Genomic DNA, 24685 nt, shown 5'->3' on the forward strand with positions numbered 1-24685 from the left:
ACTGGGTGACAGAACGAGACTCTGTCTCAAAAACAAAACGAAACAAAACAAACAAACAAAAAAAACTGTTGCTCACAAGAATTTTACTCTCTCTGGGCTAGAAGTCATGAAGGTGTGTCTTGCCTCTCTATCAATTGTGATGTGTTTTCCCACAATAAGCAAAAGGATAACAGCACTTCATCTACTCGAGACTTTCTGGCTTTGGAGGCCAAGAAATATGCTGATCCTTGTTGTTGTGACTCCTTCCTCCGCCCAGCACAAATTAGAGGTCGATAACTACACATCTTGAATGAAGACACAGATGAATTCTGAGTGAGCGTGTAGGAAGCGATTCCCCGTTTAGTTACAGACTGCTGCGTGTGCCTGCCTTGGTTTCACGGAAATTTACTGCTATGCAGATGGGGTGACTTTGGGGTACTAGGGCTGTTTGCCCTTCCTTGGAACTAAGAGTTGGCTAATTGAAAAGATAAACACTGAAGAAGAAATGAGTGCATGCCTATTAATCTTCGTGGGACAAGTTACATTACCAGCCTGCTTGCCTTTTGCTGCAACTCACAGAATTAAACTCCCGTGAGGGCTCTGCTGGCTGCCTTGGGCCCCAGGCGTGTGTCCTGGACTCGGCTCCACTGCCTCTCCCCTTGACCCGGTGTCCCCCAGGTCACTTATCAGCACAGGGACTGCTCTGCCAGTCATCTCACCCGCTTCGCCCTCCACCTCATCTCTCAGCTGTAATACCGTCTCCACCTCTGCCCCCACCCCACAGGCACCAGACTGACCACGCGTCCCCACCACATGCTTCCTGGCATCAGCCCCATGGTGAGGCTGCACTCGGCTTCTCTCTTCCCAACAGCCAGAATGAGTACCTCGGGGATAGACGTCTGTTTCATCCGCCTAACCTGACGTGACATTGGAGAAAGCTCATCTCCATGGAAGTCATCCTGCACCGAATGCATCCTGACCCCCACCATCTTATGTGATCCTCAGAGGTCTCACCTGGCGTCCTCCACGGCACACATTCTATGCACGCGTGCTGCTGCCAGCCAACGGGGAGCAAAGGCGCGAAGGCCCTGCAGGCTCCAGCGCCCGGGCGGTACGGGGAGACCCTGTGAAGCCCTGACACCTCCTGCGCTCAGCACGATGATAACACTTCAGGAATCCCGGGTTAGTCACCTGCTCCCTGAGTTCCAGTGCTGTAACATGGGCTTCATCAAGTGTATTTTACAGGGTTTGTGAGGATCCCTGATGGGAATGCTCGTGAAGTGCCCCAGTCAGCACACAACAGTCGACAGTGGGCAGTTTATTAAGGTCCTTTTGTAACACGATTTACTAAACCTTTGAAGCTTTCTTTCCAATTCTAACACTGCATCTATGGATAGACTCAGTGAAATATAAACTATAGAGACAAATAATTCAAATACAAGAATAATAAACAGAATAACTATACAATGTAATTCACTTACCACTTCTTCATGAGTTGCATTTTCTACATGTATGCCATTAACCTGAACAGATGACAAAGTAAGAATGTTGAGAATAACAATTGATTAATACAAGTTAAAAATAAAAATGCAATCAAGTTAAGGATTAACGTGTACAATACTGACCTGGAGAACAGCATCTCCTACGAACAACATCCCTGTCTGGTCAGCTGCAGGGTGGCAAAAGTGGCAACAGTGTTAAGAGAAATCTCAGTGACATGCTTTGTTATGACAGTCATTTAAGCACAGGGCTTGCAGTAGCTGAAGTGGCCACGTGTGTGTGTGTGCATGTGTCCACGTGAGCAGATGTGTGTTTGTGTGTGCAGGTGCAGATGGGTGTGAATGTATGCATGTGTGTGCATGTGTGGGTGTGGGTGGCATGCATGGGTATTTGCGAGTCTGAGTGTGTGGATCTGTTGATATGTGCATGCCTGTGTGTACACATGGATGTGTGTGTGCATGTGTCCACGTGAGATGTGTGTGTGTGCAGGTGCAGATGGGTGTGCATGCGTGGGTGTGGGCGGCATGCATGGGTATTTGCAAGTCTGAGCATGTGAATCTGTTGATGTATGTGCCATGGATGTGTGTGTGCATGTGTCCACAGGGGTGTGGGAAATGTGAACACACAGCAATAGGCGGCCACTTCATAAGGAAAGCTAGATCGGCCACTTCATAGGAAAGCTAGATCGGCCACTTCATAAGGAAAGCTAGATCGGCCACTTCATAAGGGAAGCTAGATTGATTTACGTGCATTAAGAGAGCTGCCTTCCAGTCACAGAAGACTTGTTTAGTGTGGAAAACAAATGTCACTTCCTCGTAACAAAGGGTTTCATTACAGGATATGGAAAGTCCGATGCACATTTTTCGTTAAGTGTGCAATAAACAAGGAATTCCCTCAGCCACTTAGCATTTCCCCTCATTCTCATAAACAAACGTACAGAGACGGCTCTGATCAAAACAACTGTACCTAGAATATTAAAGGCAACAAAGAGAAAAACTTTGTATGAGAAAGTTTGACTATAATCTATGCAGCATGTTTTCACTTAACCTTTCCATTGTCAGAGAGGCAGACAGAGCCCCATTCAATACAACTGAACAACTCTGCACAAAAGCTAAGGCTTTTTTCCCCAGTTTTTGCCTTCATACAGGTTTGTTTCAATTTTAAATCTTTGTTTAAATAGTGGAAAACAAGTAATAACCTGTTCTTTGACAGTGGGAATGCTCTTGACAAACTATATACAGATTAAATGTCAATTCTAAATATTACTTCTAGTGTTTAGCAAATATTAAATCGTGTCGAAACTATAGTTTTCACATCACTGTACGTAATGGTACCGATTCTGTACAGCAATGGTACTGATGCTAAGCGATCCAAATAAAGTTCTCATTTGTACCGAAACTGTGCATGGCAAAGCTGCTGTGGCCCATGCAGTGGTGGCAGCTCTTCTCCCCTGCGCCATCTCCCTGTGTTCAAACTGCCCCCCTCCCTCTCGGTGTCTCTCACTGTCTCTGTGTCTCTCTGTCTCTTTCTGTCTCTGTCTCTCAGTTCTTCGCATGCTGTTGTTCCCCTCTCTAGCCACACGAGGGTGGGCTGCATCCTGAAAACACGTATTGATTATCTGGAATAATGGACTCTTGAGCCGGGGCCTCAGAAGCATTACAAACCTAAATTTTAAGGGAATCAAAGGCTAACAGAAGAAAGTACACACAGAATATGTGGATTCCATGTGAAATTACACATGTGGTAGTGATTATATAGATCATATCATTAATATGGATGCTATAAAAGTGCAGAAAATTGCATATGATAAAAACAAGGTCCAAATCAATCAATCATCATAATTCTCAATATTTAGTTTAAGAAGCACCATCTTTATCAAATACCTACCTGACGCATGGGAAACTAAGCTTCAGCTTGTCTAACAGTATAGGGATAAGGTTGTTCTTATCAAAGTATTTTACCCCATGGTCTGAATGGACCTATAGAAAATAAAAACCTCTGTGCATTTAGACGCATTGATTTTTACAAAACAAACTTTAGCTACTTATGGAAAGTAGTCATTGTCATTGAACAAGTCCAGTGCAGGAGATAATGTTTTTGTTTTTTTGTTTTGTTTTGAGACAGAGTCTTGCACTTGTCACCCAGTCTGGAGTGCAGTGGCACGACCCTGGCTCACCGCTACCTCTGCCTCCTGGGCTCAAGCGATTCTTTTGCCTCAGCCTCCCAAGTAGCTGGGATTACAGACACGCACCACCACACCCTGCCAATTTTTTTGTATTTTTAGTAGAGACGTGGTTTTGCCATGTTGGCCAGGCTGGTCTTGAACTCCTGACCTCAGATGATCTGCCCGCCTCGGCCTCTCAAAGTGCTGGGATTACAGGCGTGAGCCACCACGCCTGGCCGAGGTAATGTGTTTTTAAAATGATACCTATGGTAATCACACAGTAAATGACTTAACCTCTTTGTTTAATGAAGGTCAATGAAGACGCGTCTGACTCTTCTAACCTAAAGCAAAAAGCAGCATTTTGTTTTGTCAACAAGCCACATGTGTGCCTGAGATCCTACAGAACAGCAAAAAAAAAATGACTGTCCAGAGTCAGGCACCAAAATGCATAACCAAATTCCCTGAAAAGAATGGTATCTAGAGTTTTCAGAATGGAGCTGCCATTTCTTGTCTGGAACTAACGCAGTGAGGTCTATTTTGCTTTAGAGTTGGTCAGAAGCCACCTCCAGACATCAGAAAAACGCATATAGGGCAGTGCTGAGCCCATGGGTCAGCAGCCTCCCTGGACCCAGACTTTTCGGCAGGGCCTGGGGTTTAATGAGATGACGATGAATTGCAGCCCAGTGTCTGTCTCAATGAGGGGCTTAGCACCCGGGCCAGCGGCTGCGGAGGGTGTACTGGGTCCCCCAGCAGTGCTGGCCCACCGATGTTGCGCTTGATTTCTCTCGGGGCCTTAGCTGCCTCCCCGCGGGGCAGGACTTGGGACCTGTAGCCCACCATGCCTGAGCCTCCCCCACTCTGTGGGCTCCTGTGCGGCTGGAGCCTCCCCAACGAGCGACGCCCCCTGCTCCGTGGCGCCCAGTCCCATCAACCAGCTAAGGGCTGAGGAGTGCGGGCGCAGGGGCACTGGCAGGCGGCTCCACCTGCAGCCCCGGTGGGGGATCCACTGGGTGAAGCCAGCTGGGCTCCTGAGTCTGGTGGGGACTTGGAGAACCTTTATGTCTAGCTAAGGGATTGTAAATACACCAATCGGCACTCTGTATCTAGCTCAAGGTTTGTAAACACACCAATCAGCACCCTGTGTCTAGCTCAGGGTTTGTGAATGCACCAATCGACACTCTGTATCTAGCTACCTGATGGGGACTTGGAGAACCTTTGTGTCGACACTCTGTGTCTAGCTAATCTAGTGGGGACGTGGAGAACCTTTGTGTCTAGCTCAGGGATTGTAAACTCACCAATCAGCATCCTGTCAAAACAGACCACTCAGCTCTCTGTAAAATGGACCAATCAGCAGGATGTGGGTGGGGCCAGATAAGAGAATAAAAGCAGGCTCCGGGAGCCACCAGTGGCAACCCGCTGGGGTCCCCTTCCATGCTGTGGAAGCTTTGTTCTTTTGCTTTTTGCAATAAATCTTGCTGCTGCTCACTCTTTGGGTGCACATTGCCTTTATGAGCTGTAACACTCACCGCAAAGGTCTCCAGCTTCACTCCTGAAGCCAGTGAGACTACAAACCCACAGGGAGGAACCAACAACTCCAGACGCACCGCCTTAAGAGCTGTAACACTCACCACAAAGGTCCGCAGCTTCACTCCTGAGCCAGCAAGACCACGAACCCACCAGAAGGAAGAAACTCTGAACACATCCAAACATCAGAAGGAACAAACTCCGGACACGCCATCTTTACTGTAACACTCACCGCGAGGGTCCGCGGCTTCGTTCTTGAAGTCAGTGAGACCAAGAACCCACCAATTCCGGACACAAAACCAATCTTCTTAAGCAATTTTGGTTCAGTGAAAGGGAGGAGGAAGAAGAGTCATTCCCAGTTATTAAATGAAAGGTAATTACAAATACTTTCCAACTAAAACTGTGAAATGTGTTTCAGCTGACGGACACTTTTAGCCTTAAAAAAAATTAAAAAGTGGTAAAATGGGTGATAAAATAAAATCATGAAAGTTTGATTTTAATTCGAAATTTTAATTAGTGATCCTAAATAAAATGAACTATTTGGTCAGATTAGGCAAGGTTTGTTGGTTTTAGCTGAAAAGTGATTCTAGTTCATCCCTACGGTAATACAGCCACTGCCTCATTATACAAAATGGAAATACAGCATAATGCATTTTAATCCATATAAATATTCAAACTCCTGCAAAATGTTGTAATGAGCTAATACTTTATTATACTTGCTTTATCAAGATAAAGTAATTATAGGGTTATCTGAGGTCATGTAAAGGTAATGTAATCAAGGTTTGGAACACAACTGTGTTATCATGAACATAATTGTGTTTTCTTGAAAATTAATTAGAATTTGTAAAGACACTTCTGTTAAATATTTATTCATATATACATGTGGGTAGTGTTATATAATGATAATATTTGTTACCAAGTCTTAATATTAACTGAGTTAGATTTTATTATTTATTTGAATTAATAATGACTAAAATTACTGAGCATTTCTTACAGGTCAGACAACCTTCATAGTCCTTATGGACGTATTTAAACCACATCACAACCCCATGTGTAAGGCATAATCATCACCCCACAGGTGAAAATTCTGGGCCTCAGAGTCAAAATTCAGACCACGTGCCACGTCAACACCTGTGCATGTCTGATTAGACACTGAGCAGAGAATGTAGGGCAAAGAAGACATATGGTACGACTTTAATTACTGTGAAGTTCAAAACCAAGCAAAACTAAACAATGTGTTGCTTGGGGACACATATGTGGCCAAACTGTAGAGAAAGGCAAATGCATGGTTCTCACTGAACTCAGGAGAGAAGGGGCAGGTGCAGGGCATGGGGCTCTGGGAGGTGTTTAGCTCTGAAACTGGAGGGAGGGTGAGTGGGCGTTTGCTCTAGTCTGGTTAATGGATTGTATCATGTACACTCAGCTAACACATGGCTCAGCTTCTTCCACAGCTTACACTCAGCTTACACAGTGGAGGATGGCTAACCCGCCTAACAGCGGCAGACCTGCAGCCAACCCCGCAACTCCGCTCAGAGTCACCCCCTCAATCCCTACCCACTGCCTCCAGAACAGGCAACCTAGAAACAGAATCGAGGTTTACTTACTACCACGATGACACATGATCTTTTGACACATAATCAAAAGATAACATGACAAAACTTAAGGGAAAATTGCCTACATCAAGAGAGAATTTTTTCTTTACAAGTAATCTGCGTGGTGTTGAAACAAGAGCAGCTGGGGTGATCTGAAGTCATACCTTCTGCAAACTCAATTCCAGGTGTCTGGAAAGGAGTGCTGCTTTTACTCAACTTCCCCGTGGCTCTGACTGTATTTGTGTTCTTGGGTGTTGCAGATTAAATGCATGCTGTCAAACCTATCAACCTGTGCATGTATGTATGTATGTATGTGTGTGTGTGTGTATATATATATACACACACATATATACACACACATATATACACATATATATACACGCACATATATGGAGATTATCTGATTAAATAAGCTCTAATTTTATTTTTAAAATGAAAGATTTCTGAAACTAAGTTTACAGTTCAACTTATTGTTTTGTAAAACAATGTAGCAGAGACTATGTTAAAATCCATATGAGAATGTGTATTTGATAGTTTAGTGAAAAGCTGTTAGCCTAGGATATAGGTGCAAGTAAATGGAAACATTTTCACATTAGGTGAAGAGCTCAAAAGAAAAAGGATTAGTGGCCAGGTGCGGTGGCTCACACCTATAATCCCAGCACTTTGGGAGGCTGAGGCGGGCGGATCATGAGGTCAGGAGATGGAGACCATCCTGGCTAACACAGTGAAATCCCGTCTCTACTAAAAATACAAAAACTTAGCTGGGCGTGGTGGCGTCGCCTGTAGTCCCAGCTACTCAGGAGGCTGAGGCAGGAGAATCACGTGAACCCGGGAAGTGGAGGTTGCAGTGAGCTGAGATCACACCACTGCACTCCAGCCTGGGCAACAGAGTGAGACTCTGTCTCACAAAAAAAAAAAAAAGAAAGAAAGAAAAAAAAAAGGATTCGCAAACAGGTTAAACGGGACCCTCATAAAGGTGTGAACTAGAAGAACAGGAGAGTTTCTGCATTTTCTCTGAAACTTTACACTGAGGGAAATGAATAGTGTGTCCCATGTTTGTGCTCATTTTCAAAAGAGCTCACTTTAAGGATCTGTAGATTCCAAGGATATCACTAAAATACATAATCTGACAGGATGGAAGTCAAATGGATTTGCCAAAAACAACTTGAAGCTTGCACACCGCAGGCCAGGGTGTGGCTGAATCCATCCCCTGAGTGTGACTCTGGAACTTAAATTGCCTTTTTACATCCTGATAAGTAAGAATAGCGCTCCAGCACCTAAATGTTTCTACCAAGAAAGAAACACTAGCCGAACACAGACACCAAGAACTGTCAGTCAAAACACATCTTCTAATTAAAACTGACTTCAGCAAACTCACCCAGGAATAAATCAGACAGTGCGTGTATGATCTTAACAGACCAGAATGTCTTACAGTTGGAAACCTGCGTCAACCCCACAGAAAGCTGACTGCATCTCATTAGCAGGACGCTTTACAGTTTGGCCCGAGGCTGTGTCTTGTCTGGGGCTACTGTTGACTGTATAAATCCTATAATCATTGCTTGAATTTACATTGTGTTACCTGATAAAACAAAGGTCATTAAATTTGCTTTTATTACCATTTAGTCAAAACTATAGAAAAAGTACTATGGTATTGATGATAGGCTGCAGGATTTAGCTATCTGCGGCGAATGAAACTCTAAATTGGCAGTGCCAATGTGAACGCCTAACTTTCAACAGACTTTCTTTACCTCTGCAGAGTACCCAGTGATGACCGACTCATCACGAAGGGCTATGAAAAATGCTTCTCTACACAGAGATTTTAATCTCCAACACTGTACTCTAGCAAATGAATCAAGCCTCTTGGCAAGAAATACATGCTTTGTGACTTGGGCACAAGACTTTCTCAGGTTACTCCAAAAATGTGGACCTGGAACATTCTTTTAAATAAAATAAAATGTTTGCAGGAGTTCTTGGGGAGAGGGAATAAATGTTGAAAGGATGGACAAGCCATCTAGATGGAGTTCCCACCAGCCTGACTGTGATGATGTATCAAAAAGAAAACTTTAATTGTCATTTCTTAAAATAATTTCAGCAGTGTTACAGTTCTTTTTGAATTTTTCTAGCTGGAAAAATTGTAATGCAAAAAAAGATTTTATTATGTAAAATATCATTAATCTGAAAGGAAAAATTAAAATTTATCTTCTTTATCATATACATTAGTTGATTTTATTCAACTGAGGAAACCATATTGCTATTTTAAAACTGTGAGTTTATTCTCAGAGTTTGCTAGAAAAAATTATGCAAAAAATTATGTTGTCACTTCACCAAATGGCTCCAAAGAATGTCATCCATGAATCTGGGATGTCCATGTCCATGATGAGTGACAGCCTATTTACTCAGGAGAAGCAGTAAAGGAAGCCAGAGACTCACAGACTCAGAAATACTTTCATTGCTCATATTGTGTAAAACAAGCAAGAAAAATAAGACAGGCACATATGGCTCTTAAGTTTTTTGGCCAAGAATTTAAGATGAATGAGTTCTTCTGCCTGTAACTCTTATTGTCAGGAACTCTACAACCAATAAGAAGTAGACTTGCTCCCTACAAATGTTAAGTGCATGTCTGGCCTGCAAGAATTTTTATTACAACTTGTGAACACCACCTTCAAATATTTTATATATTAAATTCCATGAAGATGACATGTTATAAAATATTAAAGAGGTATTTAAAGGCATTCTCTTGATGATGAGAAGCCACATTGTCCAGGCTCAATAAACTTGGCAATGATGTATTATTGACGGCAGAGTCTATTGCACAGCTCATCAGAAATCCTCCAAGCCCTGCTCAACACCATGACAACCAGAAGTGGTTGAGGTTTCCAGCTTCACTTCAAAAGGATTAAAGGTGAAATGCCGTAAGTTATATGCATATTACAATTGCTAAATTTAAAACATGGAACATTAAGGACTACTTAGAATGACAAATAATATATACAAAGTTAAATTAATGCAGTCACAAACTTGACCTTCTTATTTGACGTTATGGTTTGGCTCTATGGTTTGTCTCAGATGAGACAACCATGATGAAATTATTAATTTCCAAATTTATCCAAAATTGTATATTTGTGTCTATTTACCAGAAGAGACACATTTCCCTGGGAAGGAATTCTCAAATAATGATGTAGACCTTTATATAAAAGAAACGACGTACCACAATGGACACTGAGTTCAAAAGCATGTTTGCAGGACATGCAGATACAAACTTCATCTTGTCATTTATCATAAAGACTTCTGGTAAAGGCCAGTGACTTTCTAAAACAGCGTCAAAGAAGGATGTTCTGCAGAGGAGCTAAATAGTGAGAACCACCTGTAGTTTTCTTGGGAAATCATTTGTTAGAAGATTTAGAAAAATGAATGAATGAATAGCAAATCCTTTAGCTTATCTCAAGAACCAACTGTCTCATCTCACTTTTGGTACTTTCTGAAAATGGCCTGCATAAAATGTATATGTCGTTTATTCGAGGTCGATTCCCCTGCTGTATAACATTTTTCTCTGAAGATGGAAAGGCTAGACACTTATTCCTAGGTGTATGATCTCCCCTTCAGCACTGGAAGTAGATGAGTAATCATTTCCTAATCATAAACTGAATTGTTTCCCAACAGTTTCCAAGTCAAAAATGCAGATTTCATTTTTAAAAAATCAACTGGAATATCAGAAAGTCACATTAAGTGGCTGTGAAAAGACAAACTGAGCATTCCCTGTGCACTCTCGTCCTGGCTGATGGCTATCAGCCCTGGACAAGAAGATTTCCAGTGTCTGTTAGTCCATTGCAGAACCTGTCCACAAGAAAACCCCAAGCAGAAGTCCTAGTTTCTAACACAGTTTTCACCCTCCACCGTATCATGGCAGTATATAAACAATATTGAAAGTTGGCACAGGAAACTCAGATTAAACTGTGAGGGTCTGAGAGAAGCAGGGAGACCAGAGCTTGTATTCATTTATCAAACACTTACTATTTCTGTACTGTGCATTTTGTGTTGATGGAGGCATCACTTAAACGAAAGAGAAATAATGAAACAGTTATGAATAAATGTGTAAGGCAGATATTCATTATGTTGCAAAGCCTGTTGAAAGAAGAAAACTTCCATAATAATACAAAAGTAAATTCAAATCCATGGAATACATTTTTCAAATTTCTGTATGTATTCATATGTATAATAAAATGTATATAATTATTTTGCTCATTTTTAAAAAGCAATTTTGTCTTTATACAGCCCCAAATGGTGAAATGAATAGACTCGAGATATAATCATGATTCCGTTATTCACAGTATGCAAAAATAAATAAATTGCATTCCTTACAGAATGGCAAATTAAAAACCATATGATCATCTAAATAGATTCAGAAAAAAAGCATTTAATAAAATTTAACACTTCTTCATGACCAAAACTCTCAGTAAATAGGTACAGAAGAAAAGTACTTCAAAACAATAAAGGCCACATATGACAAACCCACAGCTAACATTATGCTGAATGGAAAAGCTGAAATCTGGAACACAACAAGGATGCCCACTCTCACCACTCTTACTCAACATAGTACTGGAAGTCCTAGCTAGAGCACTCAGGCAAGAGAAATAAATAAAGGACATCCAAGTTGAAAAAGAGGAAGTCAAATTGTCCCTTTTTGCAGATGACATGATCTTGTATAGAAAAACCTAAAGGCTCTACCAAAAAACTCTTAGCACTGATAAATGAATTCAGTAAAGTTAAAGAATACAAAATCAACATACAGAAATCAATAGTGTTTTAAGTACGAACAATGAACTTGCTGAAAAAAATCAGTAAACCAATCCCATTTACAATAGCCACACACATACACACATACAAACACACCCCTTGGAATAAATTTAACCAAGGATATGGAAGATCCCTACAAGGAAAACTATGAAACACTGATAGAAAAAATTGATGATGACACGAAGGAATGACATAACGTGTTCACAGACTGGAAAAATCAAGACTGTTAATATGAATATACTCCACATAGCGATCTAAAAATTAAATGCAAACCCTATCAAAATACCAATGACATTCTTCACAGAAATAAAAAAGAAAATCATAAAATTTGCACAGAACTACATGAGGCCCCAAGTAGCCAAAGCAATCCTGAGAAACAAGAACAAAGTTGGAGGTATTACACTTCCTAAGATTATATTATAAAGCTATAGTAACCAAAGCAACATGGTACAGGCAAAAAATAGATAGAGCAATCAAACAAGATAAGTATCCCAGATATTAATCCATGTATCTATAGACAACTGATTTTTTTTTTTACAAAGGCACCAAGAACATACATTGAGAACATTTTCTCTTCCATAAATGGTGCTGGGAGAACTGGCTATTCACTTGCAGAAGAAGGAAACTGGACTCCCATCTCTCACTTTGTATAAAAAATCCACTCAAAATAGATCAAAGATCTAAATGTAAGACCCAAAACTATAAAACTACTAGATGATAAAAATAGAGGCAATGGTTCTGGACACTGGTCTGAGAAAAAATTGTATAAATAAGACCTCAAAAACATAGATAACAAAAGCAAAAATAAACAAATGGGATATATCAAACTAAAAAGGTTCTGCACAGCAAAGGAAACAACAGAGTGAAGAGACAAGCCATGGAATGGGAGAAAATATTTTCAAACTATTCATTTGACAAAGGATTAATATCAGCATATACAAGGAACTCAAATCTCTCGACAGCAAAAAACAAATAATCCTACTGAAAAGTATGCATATGAGCTGAATAGACATTTCTCAAAAGAAGACAAATGACTAAATATATGAAAAAATGCTTAAAATCACCAATCATCAGCGCAATGCAAATAAAAACCACAGTAAGATATTATCTTATCCCAGTTTGAATGGTTATTACTAAATAGACCAAAAAATGACAAATATTGGTGAGGGTGCAGAGGAAGGGAAACTCACACTGTTGGTGGTAATGTAAACTGGTATAGCCAACATGAAAAATATGGAGCTTTCTCAAAAAAACTAAAAATACCATATGATTCTGGCAAACCTGCCACTTTTATCCAAAGGGAAGAAAATCAGTATGTCAAAGATATATCTGCACCCCATGTTAATTGTAGCAATATTTGCAATAGCCAAGATACGGAACAAAGCTAAGTGTCCCACAACAGGTGAATGAATAAAGACAACGTGGTGTATACACACAGTGGAGCACTATTCAGCCACACACAGAATGAAACACTCCCATTCGTGGCAGAGTGGGTGAACATGCAGGACATTACTTTAAGTGAAGTCAGCCAGGCCCAGGAAGTTAAACACTGCATGTTCTCACTCATATGCGGAAGCTGGTCTCATAGAACTAAGGAGTAGAATAGAGGTTACTAGATGTTGGGAAGGGGAGGAGGTAAGAGAGATGTGGAGAGATTTTTTTAAGGATACACAGTTACAGCTAGATAAGAGGAATACTTCTAGTGTTCTATAGCACTGTAGAAAAATGATAGTTAGCAATAATATATTGTATATTTTCAAATGGCTAGAAGAGAGCATATTGAATATTCCCAACACAAAGAAATAATAAATGTTGGAGATGATGAATATGATAATTATCCTGATCTGAGCACTATAAATTGTAGGTATTGAAGCATCATTATGTACCCCATAAATATGTACAATTATGTGTTAATTAAAAAAAACACAGCTTCACCCTATCCCTGTACACCACACCCTACTGTCTACTTCTGTCATTCATTCTATCATCATATCCTGTTCTGAAATTTACTAACTGATCTAATGTGTTACTTTTTGACACAAGAGAGAAAAAGTTTCTCAATTGAGAATAAATTAAGCAAAACACATCAATATTAAAACAGCTGACATGTATTTACTGTAAATCTTTAACTGTAAATCTTTAAGAAAAGTAGCATGTCCATCTAAAGTATGCTTTCCTTCTGTGATTTATATTTACAATAACTCATCTTAGAAAACAATTCTGTTTTGGAGATATGGTAGTTATTAAGGGTTTTGAATGACTAACACCAAGATATTAGAAGAAAGCAGCAAACTTCAAACCTAAGGATACAAATAAAAATATGTACAAATGCATGGGTGCTTTGAAGGCAAAGGAAGGGAGGGAGAGGGAAGAAGCAAGAGGAGGACAGGAGGACGGGAGAGAGGAGAGAAAACTCAGCTTCCTGTTACACACTCTTGATTTAAAAAAGGACAAAAAATCTCTACTTTGATAATAAAGTTCATGAATGAAGAAATGAAGTTTTAATATTATGAAATAAATACGCTATGCAAGAAATCTCTCGAGCAGCCAGACTTTAGTAGCTATTTATAGTAACTGAATATTTAGCATATTAAAATGAAGACTTTTAAATAAAAAGTTTTATTTAACATAATTTGAAGGTTAATGCTGGTGTTGATTCAAATTGTGAATGTCCTGTGGGTGTCCAGTAGATTTTTGTTACTATTAATAATAACAGTATGTCTAAGGCATACAAAAAGATGTTATAGTAAAATGGTTACTATAGTGAAGCAAATTAACATATCCATCATCTCACCTGATTACCCATATTTTTGTTTTGTTTTGTTTTGTGTGTGTCAAGAGCAGCTAAAATGTAGCAGGAATCCCCAACACGGTATGACTGTGTGACCTTCAGTCCTCATGCTGGGCACTGGACCTCTCGACTAGCTCACCTACTTGTGCACGGCTTTGCATCCTCTGACCTCCAGCTCCTCATTCCTCCCCACCACCATCTCCTCACTTCTGGTGACCACTGTATTATTCTCCTTCTCTGCGTGTTTGACCTTTTCGTCAGGTTCCACCCATAAGTGAGGTCATGTGGTATTCCCCTTTAATGTCTGGCTTGTTTCCCCTGGCATAGCGTCCTCCAGGTTCAACCCTATTGTGACAAAGGGCAGGACCTCCTCCTTCTTTAAGACTGAGTAGGCCGGGCGCGGTGGCTCACGCCTGTAATCCCAGCACTTCGGGAGGCTAAGGTGGGAGGATCACGAGGTCAAGAGATCGAGACCATCCTGGTTAACACAATGAAACCCCGTCTCTACTAAAAATACAAAAAAAAATTAGCCGGGCGTGGTGGTGAGCGCCTGTAGTCCCAGCTACTCAGGAGGCTGAGGCAAGAGAATGGCATGAACCTGGGAAGCAGAGCTTGTAGTGAGCTGAGATCGCGCCACTGCACTCCAGCCTAGGCAACAAAGCAAGCCTCCGTCTCAGAAAAAAAAAAAAAGACTGAGTAATATTCCACCCTATATATTTTCAAATTGTAATTGACAATTTATAATCATATAAACTTACAGGATAAAAATAATGTTATGATTTATGAATGCAATATGGGATAATGAAACCAAGCTGGTTAACATATCTACGACCTCAAATACTTCACGTTTTTATAATGAAAACACTTAAGATAATTTTCTTAGCAATTCTGAAATGTACAATAATCTATTAAAAAGCTATCTTTGCCACACTGTGCAACAGAACTTAGAAAAAAATTCTTCCTGCACAATTGAGAGTCTGTGCCCTCTGACCATCATCTCCCCATTCTCCAATCCCCAGCTTCTGTGACCATCATTCTACTCTCTGCTTCCATGAGTTCAATTGTTTTAGATTCCACATATAAGTGAGAGCATGTGGCGCTTATCTTTCTGTATCTGCCTTGCCCATCTTTAATTGGTTTACTTGTTCTTCTATTAACCTGAATGAATTCTTCATAAATTTTGAATATTAACCTCTTATCAGATACATGTTTTGCAAATATACTTTCCCAATCCATAGGCTGCTGGTCTTGTTTGCTGTGCAGAAACTTCAGTTTGATGTAGTCCATTTTATCTATTTGTGCTTTTGTAGTCTGAGGTTGTGGTATGACAGCCAAGAAATTATTGCCAAGGCCAATATCAACGAGCTCTTCTCCAATGTTCTCTTCTAGGAGTTTTATGGCTTCTGATCTTACAGTTAAGACTTTCATCCATTTTTGGTAGGTTTCCTATACGGTGTAAGACAAGGGTCCAATTTCACTCTTTCACATGTGGAAGTCCAGTTTTCCCAGAAACATTTATTGAAAAGACTATACATTCTCCATTGTATCCTCTTGATGCCCTTAGTCCAAAATTAGTTGAGCATGTACGTTTAGTTTTACTTCTGGGCTTTCTATTCTGCTCCACTGGTGTAGGTGTCTGTTTTTTATACCAACACCATACTGTTTTCATTACTACAGTAATATAATCTAAATCAGAAAGTGTGATGCCTCCAACTTTTTTTTTCTTAGAACTGTTTGGCTATTCAGGGTCTTTTGTGATTCCATATGAATATTTGAATTGTTTTTTCTGTTTCTGTGAAAAATGTCATTGGGATTTTGATAAGGATTACACTGAATCTATATATAACTTTGGCTCATAGATATTTTAGCAATATTAATTATGATGAGTCCAGACATGAGCCCAAAATATCTTTCCATTTATTTGTATCTTCAATGTTTTGAACTGTCTTCAACAATATTTTACAGTTTTCATTGTATAGGTCTTTTATCTCCTTGGTTATACTTATTGCTAAATATTTTATTTTTTTCTGATGCTTGCATTAATAAATGGGATTGTTTTGATTTCTTTTTCAGCTATTATTGGTGTATAACAATGCTATTAATTTTTGCATATTAATTTCATATCCTGAAACTTTACTGAATTATTGGTTCTAACAGTTTTTCTGTGGAATCTTTGGGGCTTTTACATATAGAATCATGCCATCTGCAAATAGATAACTTTACTTCTTCCTTTCTTATTCGGATGCCTTTTTTTTTTTTTTTTTTTTGTCTGATTGCTAATTGCAAGTACTTCCAGTGTCATGTTGAATAAAAGCGGCGAGACTGGGCATCCTTGTCTTGCAGAGGATCTTAATGTTTGCATTTGTTCATATTGATTATAATGTTAGCTAGGAATTTTTCATAAATAGCTTTATTGTGAACATGCTGTCTATACCTGAACTGGTGAGATTTTTTATCATAGATATTGGGCTTTGTCAAATGATTTTTCTGTATCAGTCTGTTAATGTGATGTGTCACATTGGTGAATTTGAAAATGTTAAACTGGCCTCACATGCCATGGATGAATCCTACTTGGTCATGACATATAATCTTTCTAATGTGCTGTTGGACTTGGCTTGCTAAAGTCATTATGAGAATGTTTGTGTCATTTGTTCATCAGAAAAATTGGCCTGTAGTTTTCATTGTTAGTGACATCTTTGTTCAGCTTAGGTGTCACGGTGATGCTGGCTTTTAAAAATGTATACGTAATTATTCCCTCTAGATTTATTTGTTGAAAGAGTTTGAGAAGTATTCATATTATTTCTTCTTTGAATATTTGGTATAATTCAGCCATGAAGCCATCTGGTCCCATGCTTTCTTTTGTTGAAAGGATTTGATTACTTTTTCTATGTCCCTATTTGGTTTTGGTCAGTTCAGTCTATTTTTTCCTGACTCAAACTTGGCAGGTTGTATTTTTCCACAAATTTAACCATTTCCTCTAGGTAGTCCAATTTTCTGGCATATAATAGTTCATAATAGTCCCTTATGATCCTTTCATTTCTGAGGTGTCCATGGTAATGCCTTCACTTTTTTTATTTATTTGAAACTTCTGTTTCTTAGATTATAATATGGTTAGGCTTTGTGTTCCCACCCAAATCTCATCTTCAATTATAATCCCCACAATCACCCTGATCCCCACGTGTCAAGGGAGAGAACAAGTGGAGGTGATTGGATCATGGGGGCAGTTTCCCCCATGCTGTTCTCACGATACTGAGTGGGTTCTCACAAAGTCTGATGGTTCTACAAGTGGTAGGTAGTTCCTCCTGCCTTCATTCTCTTTCCTGCCACCTTATGAAGAAGGTGCCTTGCTTCCCCTTTACATTCTACTATGATTGTAAGTCTTCTGAGGCCTCCCCAGCCATGCGGAACTGTGAGTCAAACACTTTCCTTCATATAAATTACCCAGTCTCAGACAGTTCTTTATAGCAGCGTGAGAGCGGACTAATACAGATGAAGAGTTTGCCAATTTTATTTTTTTTAAAAAAAACAATTCTTAGTTTTACTAATTCTTTTTATTGTTTACTATTGTTTGACTTATTTCTGTTCTGATCTTCTTTCCTTCCTTCTGTAAACTTTTGGTTTACTTTGTTGTTCTTTATCTCATTTCTTGAGGCTTAATGTTAGGCTATTTAGGATCTTTGTTTTAATGTAGGTATTTATCACTATCAATTTCCTTCTCACAATTGTTTTTGCGGCATCCCAGAAGTTCTGGTAGGTTGTATTTCTGTTGTTGTTTGTCTCAAGATAGATAGTTTTCAAATTTCACTTTTGATTCCTTCTGTGACCCATTGATTGTTCAGGGCAATACTGTTTAATTTCTACCTATTTATGAATTTTCCAAGATTCCTCCTGTTACTGATTTTTAGTTTCCTTCCATGTGGTCAGAGATGATACTAGATAGAATTGCAATACAAAATTTGTTAAGACTTGTTTTATGGCCTAATATATGGTCTATCCATGTGTATGTTCCATGTGTGCTACAGAAAAATGTGTATTTTGCTGCTATTGCATGGAAAGTTCTTTATATATCTGATAAGTCTTTTTGGCCCAAAGTGCAATTCAAGTCCTGTATTTTCTTATTGATTTTCTGTCTAGTTGAACTATCTATTGTTGACAGTGGGATGCTGAAGTCCTCTATTATTGTTGTGTTGCTAAGTATTTATCTCTTTATGTTCATTAATATTTGCTTTATGTATTTAAGTACTCCAATGTCGGATGCATATATGTTTATGATTGTTATGTCCTCCTGATAAATTATCCCCTTTTCACTAGATAAAGGCCTTCTTTGTCTCTTGTGACCGGTTTGATTTAAAGTCTGTTTTATCAGATGTTAAGTTTAACCACCCCTTCTCTCTTTTGGCTACCATTTGCATGGAATATTGTTTCCCTATCTTCACTTTTAATATATGTGTGTCCTTAAAGATAAAGCGGGTCTCTTATAGCCAGTATATAGTTGGGATCATCTCTTTTTCAGTCCACTTCACCACTATATGTCTTTTGATGGGAGAATGTAATCAATTTATATTCAAGGTGATTATTGATAGATAAGGAATGACCAATGTAATTCTCTCATTTTCTTGTTGTTGGTAATATTCGAGGTGATTGATAGATAAGGAATGACCAATGCCATTCTCTTATTTTCTTGTTTGTAATATTCAAAGTAATTATTGATAGATAAGTAATGACCAATACCATTTTCTTCTCTTGTTGTTTTGTAATATTCAAGGCGATTATTGACAAAGAATGACAAATGCCATTTTCTTATTTTCTTGTTTGGAATATCCAAGGTAATTACTGATAGAGAAAGAATGATCAATGCCATTTTCTCATTTTCTTGTTGTAATATTCAAGGTGATTATTGGTAGATAAGGAACGACCAATGCCATTTTCTTATTTTCTTGTTGTAATAGTCAAGGTGTTTATTGATAGAGAAGGAATTATCAATGCCATTTTCTCATTTTCTTGTTGTTTGTAATATTCAAGGTGATCATTGATAGATAAAGAATGACCAATGACATTTTCTTATTTTCTTATTTGTAATATTCAAAGTGATTATTGATAGAAAAGGAATGACCAGTCATTCTCTTATTTTCTTATTTGTAATATTCAAGGTGATTATTGACAGATAAGAAATGAGCAATGCCATTCTCTTATTTTTTTTGTTGTTTGCAGATCCTCTGTCCCTTTCCTCCGCTCTCGTCTGCCTTTGTAACGTGATAATTTTCTGTGGTGCTCAGCTTTGATTCCCTTATTTTCACCCTTTGTGTGTCTGCTATCATTTTGTTGCTGTTGTTGTTTTGTGGATATTATGAAGCTTATGTAAAATATCTTATAGTTATAGTCTACTATTTTAAGCTGCTGACAACTTACATTTTTTTAATACAAAAAAAAAAAACGAGCCTTTAACTTCTCCACAGTTTATGTTCTTGATGTCACGATTTGCATCTTTTGACATTGTGTATACCTTAAAAAGTTATTGTGGCCTTAGTTTTACTGTTTTGACTTTTTACCTTCATACTGGAGACATGTATGGGTTACACACCACCATGATGACACCGGACTATGCTGAATTTGACTATGTACTTCCTTCTACCCGTGAGTTTGGTACCTTCAAGTGTATTTGTGATAGTGATTACACTTTTCTAGCTGCTTGAAGTACTCCTTTAAGCATTTCAGATACAGCAAGCATAGTGATTATGAAATCCATCAGCTTTTTTTTTATTATTATCTAGGAAAGACTTACTTTATCCATTTCTGAAGGGCAGCTTTGCTGAGCACAGAATTCTTAGCTAATGGTTTTTGTGTTTGTTTGTTTTCCTTGTAGGTATCATACTATTCTTTCCTGGCTTTCAAGTTTTCTGCTGAGAAATCCACTGATAGACTAATGGAGATTCCTTTATATGCAACTTGACACTTTTGCTTCATTTAAAATTATCCTTTTTTTGCCTTTGACTTTTGACACTTTGATTAAAACGATCCTTGATGAAGACCTCTTTGGGTTGAATATGTTTGGGGATCTTTGAGCTTCATGAAATTGGATGCCCGTATCTCTCCCAAGACTGAAAACTTCCAAGTTTTCAGTAATTATTTTATTAAATAACCTTTCTGTCCTTTTTTTCTGTTTTTGCTCCTTCTGAGTCCCATAATACAGAACTTTCTTCATCTGATTGCTTCCTGTGAGTGCCGTAGGCTTTCTTCACTATTTTTATTCCGTTTTCTATTCACCTCCCCAAATGAGTCATTCCAAAAGACCTCTCTTCAAGTTCACAGATTTTTTTTTCTGCTGCTTAATCTAGGTCTGCTATTGAAGTCCTCTATTGAATTTTTTTATTATTTCATTGAGTTATTCAGCTTGAGATTTCTGTCTGGTTCCTTTTTATGCTATCTGATTCTTATCTCTTCTAATCTTTAAGTAGTACCTTTTGTAGGGGAAGATTTTCACATACAGATGGGCCTGAGGGTGCTGGTTGGACAGGGTGCAGGGGTATAGTCTCTGTGCAGGTTCTTCAGTTGTAATGAATGTCAGTAATGACTGTGTGTGTCTAAGTGGCGTAGGCTGCAGGAATTCAGGACAATGATGGTAGCAGCGTAAGTCTAGGGTCCTTGGTGGCAAGGGCTTTATGTATCCTACTACTTTTGTCTTCTCTGTAGAGGGGAGTCTCAACTGAGGGAATCTTTCTCAGCGCAGGGTCTGACATGGCCCACAAGCAGCTGCAGTGGCACTGAGATCCAGGGCACAGGTGCACAGGGCAGCTGTGGAACCAGGGCCCTGGGCTGTGGGTGATGTGAAGCCATTGTGGCACCCAGTGCTCAAGGTGCAGATTCACTCTCTGGGGCTCAGGTGGCTTCAGATTGTCCACAAAGCTGGGGTCTGTTGTTCTGAGGCAGACTCTGGCAGTTCAGACCTGGGGGGCCAGGTTTTAGCTCTGGTTCTGACCCTGGGGGGCTGGACATAGCACTGTCATGGCCCTGGGAGATAAGGGGTTCTTCAGAAGCTCAGCTCTTGGGATACAGGGCACAGCTGCAATCCTGGACCCAAAACCAACAGGGCACAGCAGCAACTAGAGCCCAGGAGATGAGGTGCCACACACTAGTGACTCAGGGATGGCAGGACATGGCAGTGGCCCAGGCCCTGTGAGGCCAGTGCACCAGCAGCAAAGACCCAGGAATGGCAAGATGCCAGCGCAGCCTGGGGCCCACAAGGTGGGGAGCAGTGCAGTGAGGACTCCATGCCCTGGGGAGGCAGGAACCTCTGTAGCTTGAACTCTGGGGAGCTCGTCCAGTTTCAGGGAGCTGTTGCTGTTCACCCTGGAGGCTGGGGTGGCACAGCTCCGCCTCGGTTCTGATTCCTGGGGAACTGAGCTACCTCATCTGCTCAGCCCCAGAAAGCACAGCCACACACAGGACTCCATGAGGGCTCCAGCTCCCCAGGGGCAGGAGGCCGTGCCTGCCCTGCACGCCATGTTATATTTTAATTGATTTCACCTGTTTTGCTGAATTTGATGTTAAGTCTTCATTTCAAGGAGAAAGAAAAAAAGGAAAGATCATAGTAAAAGTTGTTTCTATTAAAATTAAATGATACTTTGCAGTGTATTAATATTAGGAACTTGTTTAAAATTACAGTCATCTCAGACACCTTCTATGGTTTATGTTCTGCCATGTCTTCTCTATTAAACAATCCAAGGCTCTCTGAAACCTTAAAGTGCCTTTGGAATTAGAAAAAGACTCAATCATCTTGAGTGAAGTTCTTACCTAACTTTTGGAAAATAAACCTGCACATCAGAGCATCCATACAGCAAAGCACCCACGCACCAGAGCACCTACACACAAGAGCACCCGTACACCGGGGCACCCACACACCAGAGCACCCACACACCAGGGCACTCACACACCAGGGCACTCGTACACCAGAGCACCCACACGCCAGAGGACCCACACGCCAGGCACCCACACCCCAGGGCACCCACACACCAGGGCACCCACACACCAGGACACCCGTACACCAGGGCACCCACACACCAGAGCACCCACACACCAGACCACCCACACAACAGGACACCCGTACACGAGGGCATCCGTACACCAGGGCACCCACAGACCAGGAAACCCATACACCAGGGCACCCACACGCCAGAGCACCCACACACCAGGGCACCCGTACACCAGAGCACCCACACACCAGAGAACCCACACACCAGAGCACCCACACACCAGAGAACCCACACACCAGAGAACCCACACACCAGAGCACCCACACACCAGGGCACCCACAGACCAGGAAACCCATACACCAGGGCACCCACACGCCAGAGCACCCACACACCAGGGCACCCGTACACCAGGGCACCCACACACCAGAGCACCCACACACCAGGGCACCCGTACACCAGAGTACCCACACACCAGAGAACCCACACACCAGAGCACCCACACACCAGGGCACTGACACACCACGGCACCCATACACCAGGGCACGCACACACCAGGGCATCCATACACCAGGGCACGCACACACCAGGGCACCCATACACCAGAGCACCCACACACCAGAGCACCCCCATGCCAGAGCACCCACACACCAGGGCACTCATACACTGGAGCTCCCACACACCAGAGCACCCACACACCAGGGCAACCGTACACTGGGCCACCCACACAGCAGAGCACCCACATACCAGAGCACCCACACACCAGGGCACTCATACACTGGAGCACCGACATACCAGACCACCCACACACCAGGGCAACCATACACCGAAGCACCCACACACCAGAGCACCCACACGCCAGAGCACCCCCATGCAAGAGCACCCCTAATTCTGGAGAGTTTTGCGTGAGCCAGGGCCACGGGTGAGCAGCCACAGCCTTGCCTGAGTAACTGCAGCTGTTTTCACACCTGCTTCCCTGGCAGCTTCTGTTTCCTTTCCAATGTTGTCAGGCTGATAAAGTGTTCTAGTGAATAAGAGAAAAACATGACAGGCTCACACAATCTTTTCAATTAGGTAGCAATTGATAGCTCTGCTTCTCAGAAAGAAAGCCCTAAAACCCGTGACCACCAAGCTCCCTTAACTCACAAGCACCCTAAGCTCTGAAGACGCCACATCGAACCACCTACGATTCCATCCCCGTTGTCTACGTGAACTGCACAAACGTTAAGGTGTTTCAGTCATAAATTTATCATGATATTCCCTCAATAGTGTGTCAGTCATAAGGAAACTGATACTGTTTCCACCAGAGTCTGTTAGAAGAGGAACCCGTTGGCCCCCACCTCCGACAAGGTCCTGGAGGGCAGGCCCTGGGCCATCTCGGGGCCACTCAAAAGGGCACAATGGGGTTTGAACACTGACCTAAATTCATTCCCAAAATCACGTTCTTTTAAAATTTCTAGACTTCCCAAAACTTCAGTGATTGTCCCTGCACAAGGGAGATTCTTCTTATTCTCCTTAAAGGACTGTAAGGGTTAAACATCACTTAGTACACACGATCCTTCTCAAAGGACTCTGAGGCTTAAACATCACTTAGAACACACGATCCTTCTCAAAGGACTGTAAGTGTTAAACCTCACTTAGTACACACGATCCTCCTCAAAGGACTATAAGGGTTACACCTCACTTAGTACAAACGATTCTTCTCAAAGGACTGTAAGGGTTACACCTCACTTAGTACACACGATTCTTCTCAAAGGACTGTAAGGGTTAAACCTCACTTAGTACACACGATCCTGCTCAAAGGACTGTAAGGATTAAAACTCACTTAGTACACACGATCCTCCTCAAAGGACTGTAAGGGTTAAACCTCAGTACACACGATCCTCCTCACACAACTGTAAGCGTTAAACCTCATTTAGTACACACGATCCTTCCCAAAGGACTGCAAGGGTTAAACCTCACTTAGTACACACGATTCTTCTCAAAGGACTTAAAGATTTAAACCTCAATTAGTACACATGATTCTTCTCAAAGGAGTATAAGGGTTAAACCTCACTTAGTACACACGATCCTCCTAAAAGGACTGTAAGGGTTAAACCTCAATTAGTACACACGATCCTTCTCAAAGGAAAGTAAGGGTTAAACCTCACTTAGTACACACAATTCTCCTAAAAGGACTATAGGGGTTAAACCTTAGTACACACGATCCTCCTCAAAGGACGCTAAGGGTTAAACCTCACTTAGTACACAAGATCCTCCTCAAAGGACTGTAAGGGTTAAACCTCACTTAGTACACATGATCCTCCTCAAAGAACTGTTAGGGTTAAACCTCACTTAGTACACAGGATCCTCCTCAAAGGACTGTAAGGGATAA

At 40.8% G+C, this 24685-nt stretch overlaps 1 protein-coding gene across 11 annotated transcripts in view; it reads right to left on the reverse strand.

The window, feature by feature from the left end:
* Nucleotides 1–24685, reverse strand: part of SNTG2 (syntrophin gamma 2) — a 408896-nt gene that overhangs the window by 224567 nt on the left and 159644 nt on the right. For 10 of the 11 annotated variants that reach the window (XM_034952500.3, XM_034952491.3, XM_034952496.3 and 7 more), the window contains 2 exons: nucleotides 1605–1648; nucleotides 1461–1502 (listed from right to left, as the gene is read on the reverse strand). The exons of the other annotated variant lie outside the window; for it this stretch is intronic. In XM_034952500.3, the coding sequence (XP_034808391.1) occupies nucleotides 1461–1502; nucleotides 1605–1648 (86 nt within the window). The remainder of the gene's footprint in view (nucleotides 1–1460; nucleotides 1503–1604; nucleotides 1649–24685) is intronic. 11 annotated transcript variants of the gene reach the window in all.

The sequence above is a fragment of the Pan paniscus genome, chromosome 12 (assembly GCF_029289425.2).
Source record: "Pan paniscus chromosome 12, NHGRI_mPanPan1-v2.0_pri, whole genome shotgun sequence".
In the NCBI taxonomy this organism is placed as follows: domain Eukaryota; kingdom Metazoa; phylum Chordata; class Mammalia; order Primates; family Hominidae; genus Pan; species Pan paniscus.